General features: G+C 42.4%; 1 protein-coding gene across 1 annotated transcript; it reads right to left on the reverse strand.

Moving 5' to 3' along the window:
• Positions 1 to 4,550: 4,550 nt before the first annotated feature.
• On the reverse strand, positions 4,551 to 10,267 carry LOC117711320 (olfactory receptor 1f45-like). The gene is made up of 2 exons (XM_034506906.2): positions 10,128 to 10,267; positions 4,551 to 7,059 (listed from the first exon to the last, which is right to left on the reverse strand). The coding sequence occupies exons 1-2, from the start codon at positions 10,228 to 10,230 to the stop codon at positions 6,134 to 6,136; spliced, it is 1,029 nt and encodes a 342-aa protein (XP_034362797.2). The 5' UTR covers positions 10,231 to 10,267; the 3' UTR covers positions 4,551 to 6,133.
• Positions 10,268 to 13,153: the final 2,886 nt, after the last annotated feature.

Raw genomic sequence — 13,153 nt, forward strand, 5'->3', positions numbered from 1 at the left:
TCCATGACTGCTCACCTGAGCAGAGCAGTTTGGCAGGGTTCCTGGGAGGTGACATGAATGGTTCAACTTGCCAGCACAAAGAACCCCTTGGTAACACCTAACACTTCATCCATGTGGCTCCCATTAGGTGTGAGAGTGCCCCATTTCCCCAAAGTGGTCTACTTCTTTTCCATTCAGATCTTTAAAACCTTTATAGATTGGGGGCTTAGGGTGACCCTGAGGTCTTATGTGGAGTGGTTTGAAGCACACTTTATAAAGTCATTGTGCAGAAGACAAAGTAAACCTTGGAGAGCTTTAGGGGTATAGGATCTGCAGTTACTCGGGTGAGTGTGGACATAACAGGATCACTGCACCACTTCCAGGGATGATCAAACACATTTTCTACTTGTTATAGAGATGGTAAGGCTTAGTGATCTCAAGTCACTATGAACCAGCCTCCAAAATATTATCTAGACAACCAAATTGTATCAAGACTTACCCCATCAACTCCTTACCTTCTTCACCCCTGACTATTGCCTGCATGACAACATGTGCTATTAACCTGTGAGCAATGAAGGCAAAAGCTGACCAATGATGGCTGCCTCTGTGTAGGTGGCAGCCCCCTGTGTTCTCTTTCCTCTGTGGTGAGGGTGTTGTACCTGGGCTCCTGGAGGAACAGTTTCCCTCCTCTGGGCTGGAACATGCTTTCATCTCATGCATGTGGGTTGTTTTATGATGTCTGGAAGTGAGAGAACCCCCAAAGTGCCTTATTACAGGTGACTCAGGAGGGAGTTTGCCTGCTTCCTCTGACTCCCTAAGGACTTACAAAGGAAGGTGAAGATTGTCCCTACTGCAGGTCAATGGTGCATTCAAAGTGAGGAACTTTTAAAGATAATTCAAGTCTCAGAGGGATGGGACCCCTGTAGAGTCACTAAAGATGTTGGCCATGTGCTTTCTAAATATTCTGTGCTTGTATATGCACTCTTATCTAAGGATGAGGAGAGACATGGAGAACACAGATCCTAACTGGCAATGGACCTAACTAGTCTGTATTTAGAATACATTTGTTTGAAGTTGGGTGAAATGGCCAAAATGAAGTGTTGGAATATTTTGCTGACTCCCAAGAGCTAGGGTATTTTGAGGGAGAGGGGCAGGGTCACTGGACTGGGTCCAGCTCTTCATCAGCGTTTCTTCTTACTGCTATGACAAAATGTCTGACAAAAGTAGTTTAAGGAAGGGTTTGTTTTGGTTCATGGTTTGAGAGGACACAATCGCCATAGAGAAACACAATGATGGTGGCTGTATGCAGCATCTGGTCACGTTACAGCCACAGTCAGGAAGCAGAGTGAGAGGTGGATGCTGGTGCTCAGCTCACCTGGGATGGGGGTTCCCACATTCAGGATAGGTATCCCCTCAGTTAAACCCTTCTAGAAACAACCCTGTAGACATGCCCAGAGGTTTGTTTCCATGTATATAACCTTTGTTATATACAGAGTATATAACCTTTGTGAACAATAAAATCTTTGCCAGCTTGATCAGACTTCTTGACTTGCTTTGCCTCCTTATTTTCTCCCGCATCTCAGTCCTCTCCACAGGGTCTAAGGGTCCCACTTGATTGTCCAGCTGGCCTGGACACAGCATCATAACAGCATCACAGCATCATCACAGCATCATCACAGCATCATCACAGCTCATCACAGCGTCATTACAGTATCACAGCATCGTCACAGCATCACAGCATCATCACAGTACCACAACATCATCACAGTACCACAGCATCATCACATCATCATCACAGCATCAGAGCATTTGAATTAGAATTTTCAATCCCTAAGCTCTTTAGGGATTGGAACATAACTTCCTATCTTCCAGAGTTTCATTTGCTGTTAGATGCCATTGTACAGATATTATTACATCTTACATCTGTGGTGTGCTTGAGAGAAGTGTCGTGTTCTCCTGACCAGTTCCTAGACATCTTTTTATAAAAATATCTCCTGCTGCTATGGTCAGAGTGTTAGGAAAAGCCATGTGCATAGCATTTGTTTGAATTTTGATACTAGTTCATATTTACCTATTGAGCAAATGAAATATGTCAAGGCTTTGATGATGATGTCCTTCTTGCCTGGTAGCATGAAGCATCTTCTCCAGAAGCAAATTGGCACTGTGCCCGGCCTTGAATGCAGTCCAAAAATCACTGTCTTTCCATTTACTGGCTTAGAATTGCCAAAAGGGTCTCTGTCTGTGGAATGACTTCATAGCCTTCACTCAGCTTTAGTGGGTGAGGAACATGGGGGTTGAGGGAGAAATGAGCAAAAGTCTTTTTATTCTTCTGTCTGTGTCTCTTTAACCCATGGGACTTTATGATGAATCTCAACGCCAATTGATCACAGTAGATTATCACAAGGGTTCCCCACTCCTGTCTGGATAGTCTCACTACATCTCTGCCCAAAGATTTTTCTTTGGTATGGTAGGTAATGCAGCTTCTGAAAACTACTTGCAATTAGCTGGAAAAAGATTCTTTCACTTATGGACTGGATTTCTGGAAAGAATGAACATGGTGGTGGAGGTAGTAAATAAGACTTGCACAGGTGCACTTTCTCCTTCCTGGTCCTTATGAATCACTAAGGCATAGTTTCCATCCCGGTGCTGGAGAAGTAGCTTAAGAGTTCTACATCCTGATCCATAGGCAGAAAGATTGGGCCTGGCATGAGCTTTTGACACCTCAAAGCCCACCCCCAATGACATACCTCCTCCAACAAGGTCACACTTCCTCCTGCAAGGCCACACCTCCTCCTAAAAGGCCACACCTCCTAATCCTTCTCAAACACTTCTACTTCTTGGTGAATAAGCATTCAAACATGAGCCTTGGGGAGCCATGTTTATTCAAACCACCACAGGATGCCCATTCCATTTGGAATTTTCTATATGGAAAACCTGTTCCTATTCATCTCTTTGCTTATTCAAACACTTATTTTAATCTGTATGAACTTTTAAAATCTATTTCAAATTTTAAGTTACAATGCAATACAAGTTGTATACCTTTGGTCCAAAATGCCTGGGATCAAAAGTATTTCAGGTTTTAGCATTTCAGGTTTTAGTATTTTAGGTTTTCTCATACTTCCGAATATTTTTGTCTGTATAATAAAACAACTTGGACTGAAACTAAACATAAATGTAAAATGAATTTGTGTGTTTTATATGTAACTTATTCATGTAACCTGAAAGTAACTGTATACAATAATTTATTGCACCCACGTTTTGATTGCTACCTGCCTGATAAGGTCAGTTCTGAAATTTTCTACCTGTGGTATCATGTTGGTACTTATCAATATGAGATTTTGGGATTATTTTAGAGTTTTAATTTTTGCCAGGGTGCTCAGATTGTAATACCATATTTACTTGTTGATTGATGGTTCTGGCTTTGACTGTTTGGAGTTGATTTGAGTTGATTTTGTGGGCATCTCCCCACAACCCATTCCTTCCTTCTCTCCCCTGACCTACACTCCAAGATGCCACGAACCTAAAGTAAGTCATCTTCTCCCCACCCCACCCCCAAGATCACAAACTGGAAATGCTGCACCAGAAATACAGCATAACTTTGAACACTGTGGCATGTTTGAATCTGAGCAGGGTTGGAGCAGGGTTAGTAGCACCATACTGAAGACTAAACTTAGAGCCTCTAGAACACTTGGCAAATTTCTAGGCTGAGATACATTCTCTGAAGTGATGGCTGGCATGAGAAATGCCACCAACAGGCTCATGCTTTTGAATACTTGGTCCCCAATTGGTGACACTATTTTGGAAGGTTATGGAGCCTTTAAGGGGATAGAGCCTTGCTGGAGGAAGTATATCACTGGGTGTGGGTCTTGAGGTTTTATTCCCACTGTCCCCACTCCCTGTTCTTCCTCTGTGTCCTTTGTAGGGATGATATGTCATCTCTGCATGTCACCCTTCTGGAGCTCTTCTCCTCTAAGTCATTTTTGGTCAGGGTATTTCACCATAGCAACAGAAAATTAATGAATATATCAGCCAAGGGTGGTCAGTTGAAAATGGTCCCAGCAGGGCTCCGAGACTCACAGAGAGCCTAATCAACCAGGTAAGAGGCTCAGAATCCACCAAATAGATGAAACCCATGAGCCCAAAAGGCTGTGCCCAAACCTGAGTCAACTGTTGACAGCAGAAGTCCTGGAAGCACCAGCAGTATTACAGAAGAACAACCATAGTCTCTGGGAGTTTGCATCCCCAGCTTGTACCAAGAAGAGCTCCCTGGGTCTAGCTGTGGAATGCACACTTGGAGAGACTGAGGCAGGTGATTCATGGAGCTCTAAATGTCCTGACCCAGGCTAATCCCTGGTCTCTGCTTTGTCCAGATACAGGGATGTCTGAAGAACTGTACAGAGGGAGAGACGGCCATCTGTTTCAACAACCACTGAGGTCAAACGTTTCTCCTGTTGTCATTGGCTTACAAACAGTTACACCCCAAAGACTTATTAGTGTTAGGCATAGATTGTCCATATAGTGCTCTCAGCATTTAGGCTGAGGGAAAGGGGGCTCTTGGACCAGACATGAAGTCTACTAACTCAAGCCCTGGAAAAAAATTGCCTTTTTTCCTTTGTGGAGGCCTTGTGTGTACCCACTTCTTTTTTAAAGCTTTTATTGTTTTTTAAATTAGTGAATATTACCTATAAAGAATGATAAGTTTCAATGTGACATTTTCACAAATGTACATAATATATTTCAATTATATGCACTCTTTTACTCCTTCCAAGCATAATGTTCTATATGGCAGATCATGACTTACTTAAGGGGGGGTGGTGGAGTGATTTTCTTCCCTTTTGACTCATGAGTCTTTGATGAACCCACTGACTGTCCTCGTCCCCCTCTTTATTTTAATATTGTAGAGTGGACCCATGTGTGGCACATAACATGTGTGGAAGGCAGGGGGCATCTTTTGAGCATCAGTTCTCTCTGCCCATCATGTGATCCAGGAATCCACTCAAGTGATCAGATTATACAGCAAGCCATCTTGCCAGCCCCTTATTCTCCTCTTTACATATGTTCCTATGTCCCTAAGATGCTACAGTAATATGAGACACCTCAGCCTTAAGAGACAAGGGACATTGAGGATTGCCTAAGGGACAATGAGGATTGCATCTGAGACAAAGATTCTGTGTGAAGCTGCTACTGCTCATTCCTGACTAATACCTATGGTCAGTAGGAAACACCAAAAAGGTCAGGTTGTGTGTGTGTGTATCCGAGAGAGGTCATAAAAAACCATACCCTGAGCTGTGACAGGTGATAAGACACAGGAAGAGGCACCTGGACAGCAGGGTACCATGACCTGTTGCAGCTTGGATCCTGAATCCCTGACACTGGGTGATGAAGCAATGAAGAAAGAGCAGACACATGTAAAGGAAAGCTGGGATCAGGTGGAGGTGTGCTCACTCTGATGGAGGGCACCTACTACCACCACACCTCAGAAGCTCAGTGTGTTTGTTACTCACTACATAGTGGCAGTGCTTAGCTAATCTCCATAGGAGATGAGCATACTCAGGCTGTTAACATGCTAGAGGAGAAAGCTAGGGTTGCTAATATTTGCACAGACTGGTCACTCACTCACAGTCCGATTCCCAAGGAAAGCTTTGCCATCCCTATTGAGTCTTACCTGCCAATCCCATTGGAGTCTTCTACATGGCTGTACCTGTGCCAACAAAACACATTTACTAAGGATTCCCTCTTCTCCCTACAGCAATGAAGAAACCCTGACAATAGAGATGATCACTCTATAATTAATAGCCTGTAGTTGTTAAGACCCTGTAAGTCCTCTGAAGTTCTTAGTTCACTGTGGGAGCCTTGCCTTGGATAACTGTTAGACCTTTTCCCCTTCTAAATTATTAGATAAATAATTTCAAATATGTCCAAACTTCAAATTTTCTTGACTATAAAGTGAATACATTAAAAAAACCAGCCCTTTAAAGACATAACGAATTGTTGCCTTGGGGATAATAATCTCTTGTCAATTTCAGATTTAAAAGGGTGACCATGATCACGTAGCTCTAGTTCCAGGAAGGGTCACAGTGAATGGTAGACATATATACATTGGTTTCTCTACAAAGATGCGAAGGCGTCCTCTCATTTCTAAAATCTTTGAATACTAAGATCGGAGAATTATCTTCCTCAGAGCTCCTTTAATGTCATGATTCCTCAGGCTATAGATGAAGGGATTGACCATGGGTGTCACCACTGTGAAGATGACAGTGGCCACTGTGTCCTGTACTGTGTACGTAGATGAAGGGTGCATATAGATGCCCAGGATTGCCCCATAGAAAAGAGAGACCACAGTGAGGTGAGACCCACACGTGGACAAGGCTTTCCTTATCCCTCGAGCAGAGGGTATTTTCAGGACCTTAGAGAAGATGTAAACATAGGAAACAACAATGCATGAAAATGGTGTCAGGAATATCACTCCACCCACAGTGAAGACCATCAGGTCATTGATGAAGGTGTCAGAACAAGAGAGCTTCAGGATAGGGTAGGGGTCACAGAAGAAGTGGCGCACTGCATTGTGGGAACAGAAGGTGAGTCGAACCATGAGGAGAGTGTGCAAGAGAGCATGCAGGTTTGTGATGACCCATGATATGGCCACCAGGAGGACACAGAGTCTGGGCCTCATCATCATGGTGTAGTGGAGAGGGTGACAGATGGCCACATAGCGGTCATAGGCCATCACACTCAGGAGGAAGCCATCCATGTTGCTGAATGTGATGAAGAAATAGATCTGGGTCATACACCCTGTGTAAGAAATGGACTTGCTTCCCAACATATGATTCACCAGTGCCTTGGGAACAATGACAGATGGAGCACTAATGTCAACACTGGAGAGGCTGGCCAAGAAGAAGTACATGGGTGTGTGGAGACGAGGGTCACAGCTGATGGCCAGGATGATGAGAAGGTTCCCAGAAATAGTGACCAAGTACATCCATAAGAACATCCCAAATACAACCTCGTCTTTCTCTGACTGTCCCGTGAGTCCCAGGAGGATAAATTCTGTGACCATTGTCTGATTGACCCCATCCATGTCTGTGGAGAACAGTTTTGTCATGCAGTCAGAACATTTGCTAACATTTAAGCAAAAACATAAGATTTAAAACAGTTTAGTGATAGGTTGAGAATGAACTAAAACCAAATTGTCTCTTTTGTAATCTTAAACAAAACCCTCGTTAGTTTCAACACGTTTCATTTATAAGTGGCTGTAGTTTTGTAAATTAGTCCCACTGGCTTGTTCCAAACTCATTTGTTTTTTTTCCACAATATTAAACTTAGTCTAATGACTGAGGTAATATAATTCACCTTACAGATAAAGAAATCTATTATAACTGTTATGCAATTAATCAATAATGTATTAGAAAGGAGAATTCAACATAATCTGGTGGTTTTTCTTTTACCATATAAACACCGTGTGTGTGTGTGTGTGTGTGTGTGTGTGCGTGTGTGTGTGTGTGTGCAAGCTATATGTTTTTGAGACAGGATGTCTTAGTTAGGGTTAGTATTGCTGCAATGAGACACTATGACCAAAAAGCAAGTTGAGGAGAAAACAATTTATTCAGCTTATACTTCCAGACTATAGTCCAGCATTGACAGAAGTCAGGACAGGAACTCAAACAAGGCTAGTATCTGGAGGCATGAGCTGATGTAGATGCCATGGAGGGGTGCTACTTATTGGCTTGCTATCAATGGCTTTCTTAGCCTGCTTTGTTATAGAACCCAGGACCACCAGATCTGGGATGGCACCACGCACAGGGCAGAAGGCCCTCTGCCATTGATCACTAATTGAGAAAATGCTCAGGATGGCCCCATAGTTGAAATGCCATATGGAGGCATTTCCCTAACTGAAGATCCTTCCTCTCTGATGATTCTAGCTTGTGTCAAGTTGACACACAAAACCAGCCAGGACACATGGTATTACTATGGCACCCAGACTGGTCTTGATATCATGGACTCAAGCAATCTGCTATCCCCCCAGTCTTAGGGTACTCAGCATTGGGGACTGCAGGTTACCCATCTGGCCATCACTCTGCAGTTTCACACAGCTGCCACTGGTTAACAATTTAACTGCATGCCAAACAGTTTATTAAATGTAGTTCTACAAATGTGCAGTTGTATTTGCAGCTATGTTGTTTTCTTAGAATTTGGAATGTCCCTGGGCTTTGATAGGCCTTTCTAGTGGTTTTTAAACCCCCAGCACTTTATCTGCCACACAGCCATTGCCACCGTAGCTCACAGCTGTTGGTCCATGTCTTCTAGCTCCACACAAGCTCTTCCAACTTTGTGCATTCCAAGATGAGCAGATACAACTGAATAAATTGCTTTTAAGGATTTATTTTATTTATTTATTGTATATGTCTTTTTGTGTGTATTTGAAGCTGAGTGTATTGCTTATGGAGCCAAAAGAGGATATTGGATCCCCTGGAGCTGGAGCTACAGGTTGTCTTGAGCCACCTAACATGGATGCTGGGAACTGAACTCCGGTCCTCTACAAGAGCAGTGCAGATTCTTAGCCACTGAGCTATCTCTCCAGCCCTTGGTCTATTTTTTTTTTCTGGAAGAAAAAATTGACAAAGAGAAAATCCATGCAGTGCATTTAAAAGATACTCCCAGAAGGAGAAATGTCCAGAGACAAGGGTTCAGGTAAAATCTGTCTACAGCATCCATTAAAGAATTCTTGTTTTAGCATGAAAGGAGAAGTGTTTTCCCTCATAAATCAAAGGACTTGGAAGGAGAAAAAGAAGCAACAGCAGGGGAAAACATACAGAGATCCTCTATAGGGGTTGGCTGAAGATGTACATATTATGGGGACAGTGAGATGCTAGCCACTGTGAGTGACATTGGTGAAAACTAGAATACAGTGAAGAGATGTGAGCTTGTCTTACCTGTACTAACATCTTGAACCATGGTAGATAGCTAGAAGATGGTGCCAGTGATTCACAGGTAAAGGAAAGGGGATATGGAAGTTGAGAGGTGAGGGGTCAGGGGAGGTTGTGGGATAGGTCATAAAGCAGAAAGTGGGTGTGCTGGCTGCTACTTATACTATGCTGGTCTTCATGGTAGATGGATTTTCTGGGAGAGAGAGTAGGATGACAAGAGGGATCTGTTCAATTGTGTTGGAATTATACATTTCATGGTTTAAAATGTCATATCCTGATTCAGCAGGGAACCTACTATGGTTCATCATGGTTCATCCTGCTGTGACTGGAGAGTCACCACATGCCTTTATAAATCTTACTCAGCTCCCTTGAAGGTCTCTGAGAGAGCACAAGAGTGAGAGAGTACACATACAAACATATGAGAGAGAGAGAGAGAGAGAGAGAGAGAGAGAGAGAGAGAGAGAGAGAGAGAGATTCAACACCACCTTTTACCAGTACATTTAGTTGCCTTACATTAATCTTCTAGGAGTCACAGGATGTGCAATTGTGTTTGAGATGCCTGATATGTCTGCATCACTAGGTGCTGGTGACCCTGAAACTCCAAATGCAGGATGTTACTCCCTATACTAGAATCAACCAGTGTCCCTCTGTGGGACTAAGAATGGCATCCACGTAGCTTTAGTCAGAAGCACATTCCTTGTGTGATCACAGATCACAATGGATGGACATAAAAAAGAAACACCAAGGCAATGATTTGGAATGTCTTGCCCAGAGATTATCTTTTAGTGTCTCTGCCTCTCTGTGTCTCTTTCTTGCTCTCTCACTCTCCCTCAATCTCACTACCACTCCATTTTTCTCTCCTTCCCCCTTCTCTCTCCCTGTCACTCTCACTCTCTTGATTTCTCCCTCACACTTCTTCCCTCTCTTCTCTTCCTCCTTCTCCCTTCCACCTCTTGTTTGTGTACATTTTGCTATGCTTCTCAGTAAACTGTTGTCTCTGTTTCTTGTCCTGCTAAACCTAACTTGCACCCTTCCTTTTCCTGTCAGGAACTTTTGTCTTGAGGAGAGACTGCCCTGTTCTTGGTGGGCAGCACATCTTAACAGAGAAAGGTCTGAGTGCTGACCAAGGAGCTTTCCCTCTGATTCCTGACCTGGTTTACCACATACATTCCTGAGTTGTGTCTCGGTGACCCTGTCTGCTGCTGAGAAGGTAGTCCCACTTACCTGCCCAGCTTGACTCACTGAAGCTGCCTGTGTTGTCCGTGGCTTTCACACAATTCTCATCTCTGTGGATTCCATGCTTGACACTAGATTTGGGACAATTCATTTGTGGGACGTTCACCACTGAAGAACATCTTAGAAGAGATGCATGGCTCTCTATGTTCAAGCTTTGGTGAGTAAATAAATAGACTCACCATTCCTGGAGATCAGGGTTGCCATGACAATGACTAACACACTGGGGCACCATTCCTTGGAAGTCCCCACTAGGGACCAGTACTAAGTGCTGACTGTTTACGTTCTGCTTGAACACTGAAAATATTGTCCTGAAGTCATTTCTTATGAAACACTGAGATAGACATGGCCGCCTTGCCTCTCTTTCCTTTGCTGTTTGTTCTTTGACAAGCCAGTGAGAAGAGGGGCAGAGAAAAGAATACACTGTCATGATGATGAAGTAGCTTATACACCAAAGCCAGTTGTCAACTCTGAGATGGGAAATGTAGTACACACAAAACAGAAACTGAAAACCCCCAGAGATACAATTTTTGCTGGTTTTAATTTTTATTTTATGCATATGAGTGTTTGCCTTTGCATGACTACGTACCATGTGTGCAGTGATGGAGGAGCCAGGAGTGTTACTGGAGTTGGAGACATTGGTAAGCACCGTGTTGGTGCTGGGGTTCATCCTGGATCTTCTAGAAGAGCAACAAGTGCTCTTAACCCATCACCCTCCTCTCCAGCACCAAGTTTTACTTTATTTATACTTCTACTGGGATACTAAAGTATTTCTCAAGACATAGCCACTTTTCAAGCCCAAGTAAACGTCTCCATTACAATGGATAATTTTGCTGATTTATCATCCATTAATGTGAGCATGCTCATTTCACTATTTTTTATTTTATTATTTTATTGCTGTGCTGAGGATTGAAGCCAGGGCTTCACACATGCTAGGCAAGGTGCTCTGCTCCTCCAGCATTGTTTAATCCTTCCTTCCTTCCCCTGTATCTGTAGGTATGGGAGTGCACTTATGCAGGTCAGAGGACAGCTTACAGGAGCTGGTTCTCTCCTTCCACTATGTAGGTTCTGGGGATCTGGTGAGTCCAGGTTAACAGTTTGGCAGCAAGCATCTTTACTTGCTAAGCCATGTTTTCCCTGCCCTCTAATCCAAATATATAAAGCAATTGTTTTAAGTTGTTATAGCAAGGCCATTTATGGTAGCCCAGATATGGCTACAAAAGAAATACTGCCTCTCCTAAATTTAAGAGCTGTTCATGTAGCAGATACATTTTACATGTGGATTCTAGTTTTTAGTTCTTATGCCATCCTTGATTTTTTTTTCCTTTGACAACTTTATACATGTAAATACTGAGTTTGGGGCATTTTCACACCCCAGATCCTCTCACCCTCCCCACATCCCCTTCCACCTCCCCACCCCAAACCCTTTATCCTAACACTTTCCTTACTACATGCTATCTCCAACTCCCACACCCACTCTGTGTTTGATTGCTGATGCATGTGAGAACTTCAGTGCATCTCTGCCTATCAAAAATAATTTAATTCATTTATATTTAATAGGTTTATGGTCCAAGAAGGGTTTACCTCTGCCATTAAGTTGTTTTTTTTTCCCCGTGCCTTATTCTTTGTTTCTCAGTTTTTCTTATTGTCAATTTTTGTTATTCAGTTGGTTCTTTTTTGTATCATTCTACTTTGATTCTCTCTTCCCCTTTTCTGTGTATTTTAAGTTGGTTTCTTGACTATTTCTGTGAAAGCTGCACATCTTAATCTTAACTTTAATCTCAATCCTCTAACAACCTTATCTGAGTAAAACCAACTCAAGATTCAATATCTTGGGTTCAAATGAGTTTGAGTTCACCTATGTCTCGGTCTCTCCCCTTTTATTGAGGTCACATATTACATTTTTATATATTATATGACAACTAATATCAATTTATAATTATTATTTTATGCATTGGCCTTTTGAATCACATAGAAAGGGAAAATTGTTGACCCAAGTATAATAATCATCAGCCTGTGTGCTTACCATCATCAATGTCTAAGCACACTTTCAATTTATCCTAAAGGTTTCCTTTTACTATATATTGTACAAATTTACTGAAAATGCACTCCTCAGCATCTGCTACTGCAGAAAAATCTTAATTTTTCTTCATTCTAGAAGGATAGTTGTTTCCAATAAATAATTCTAAGGTTTTGGGGGTTTTCTTTAGCTTATTTGTTCTCTTATTTCTTTACTTTTGTATTTTAAGGATTGTGTCTTGTTAAGTAGCTGGGAGTGACCTGGAACTTCTTATGTAGCCTAGGCCGAACTAAATCTAATGAAATGCCTGTCCTGACCTGCTAGTACAGGGAGTACAGACATCTATCATCAGGTCTGTCAGCCTACAAATATGCTGTCTACTTCATCTGGTCTCCATGGTATCTGATGAGAAACCATGGCTGGTGTTTACTGAGGATTACTTTCTTTTTAGAAGGAGGCACTTTTCTCCTTTTCAGTTTTTCTGTGGTGGCTTTTCATCTTTGTGGTTATTTTTAGCAAAAGACCCTGGAAATAACTGCTCCAACGTTTTTCATCCTTGTGTGTTTCTGAAATTTCTATTCTAATCTGCAGAACTTTTAGACTGCTCATGGGTTTGATTATAAAAACCTTATAGTGTGTGTTTATATCTAAATAGAGATAAGTGTACATTTTGTGTATTAGTTTATTCCTATAGCTATGTGTAAATCTGCCAGGGGCCTGCCCTGGCATGGTGAAGTCTTCTTTCTTCTCCTCTTTTTGGTTCTTCTTGAGGCAGCCAAAGGGGAAGAGCATCGGTGGGGGTGTAAGACTTAGGTCTTATGAGATTCGGGATAAGACTTTGGTCTTACAAGATATTTAGAGTTGCTGTATAATAAAGTTTACTTACCTATGCTAGAAAAGTTTACTTACTATGCTACTGTAGCTGACCTGCCCACTGGTATCCTCTGGCCAGAAACTGCAGTTTCTGGCACTTAGCACCTCAGCCCAAAACAGCAGA

Source organism: Arvicanthis niloticus, chromosome 6 (assembly GCF_011762505.2).
Source record: "Arvicanthis niloticus isolate mArvNil1 chromosome 6, mArvNil1.pat.X, whole genome shotgun sequence".
Classification (NCBI taxonomy): Eukaryota; Metazoa; Chordata; class Mammalia; order Rodentia; family Muridae; genus Arvicanthis; species Arvicanthis niloticus.

Excerpts from the sequence above, each read along its gene's own strand:
- LOC117711320 (XM_034506906.2), bottom strand. The coding sequence starts at position 10,230 with ATGAATTGTCCCAAATCTAGTGTCAAGCATGGAATCCACAGAGATGAG. Across the intron at positions 7,060-10,127 it reads CAGTGAGTCAAGCTGGGCAG|ACATGGATGGGGTCAATCAG; the intron begins GTAAGTGGGACT and ends TGTTCTCCACAG.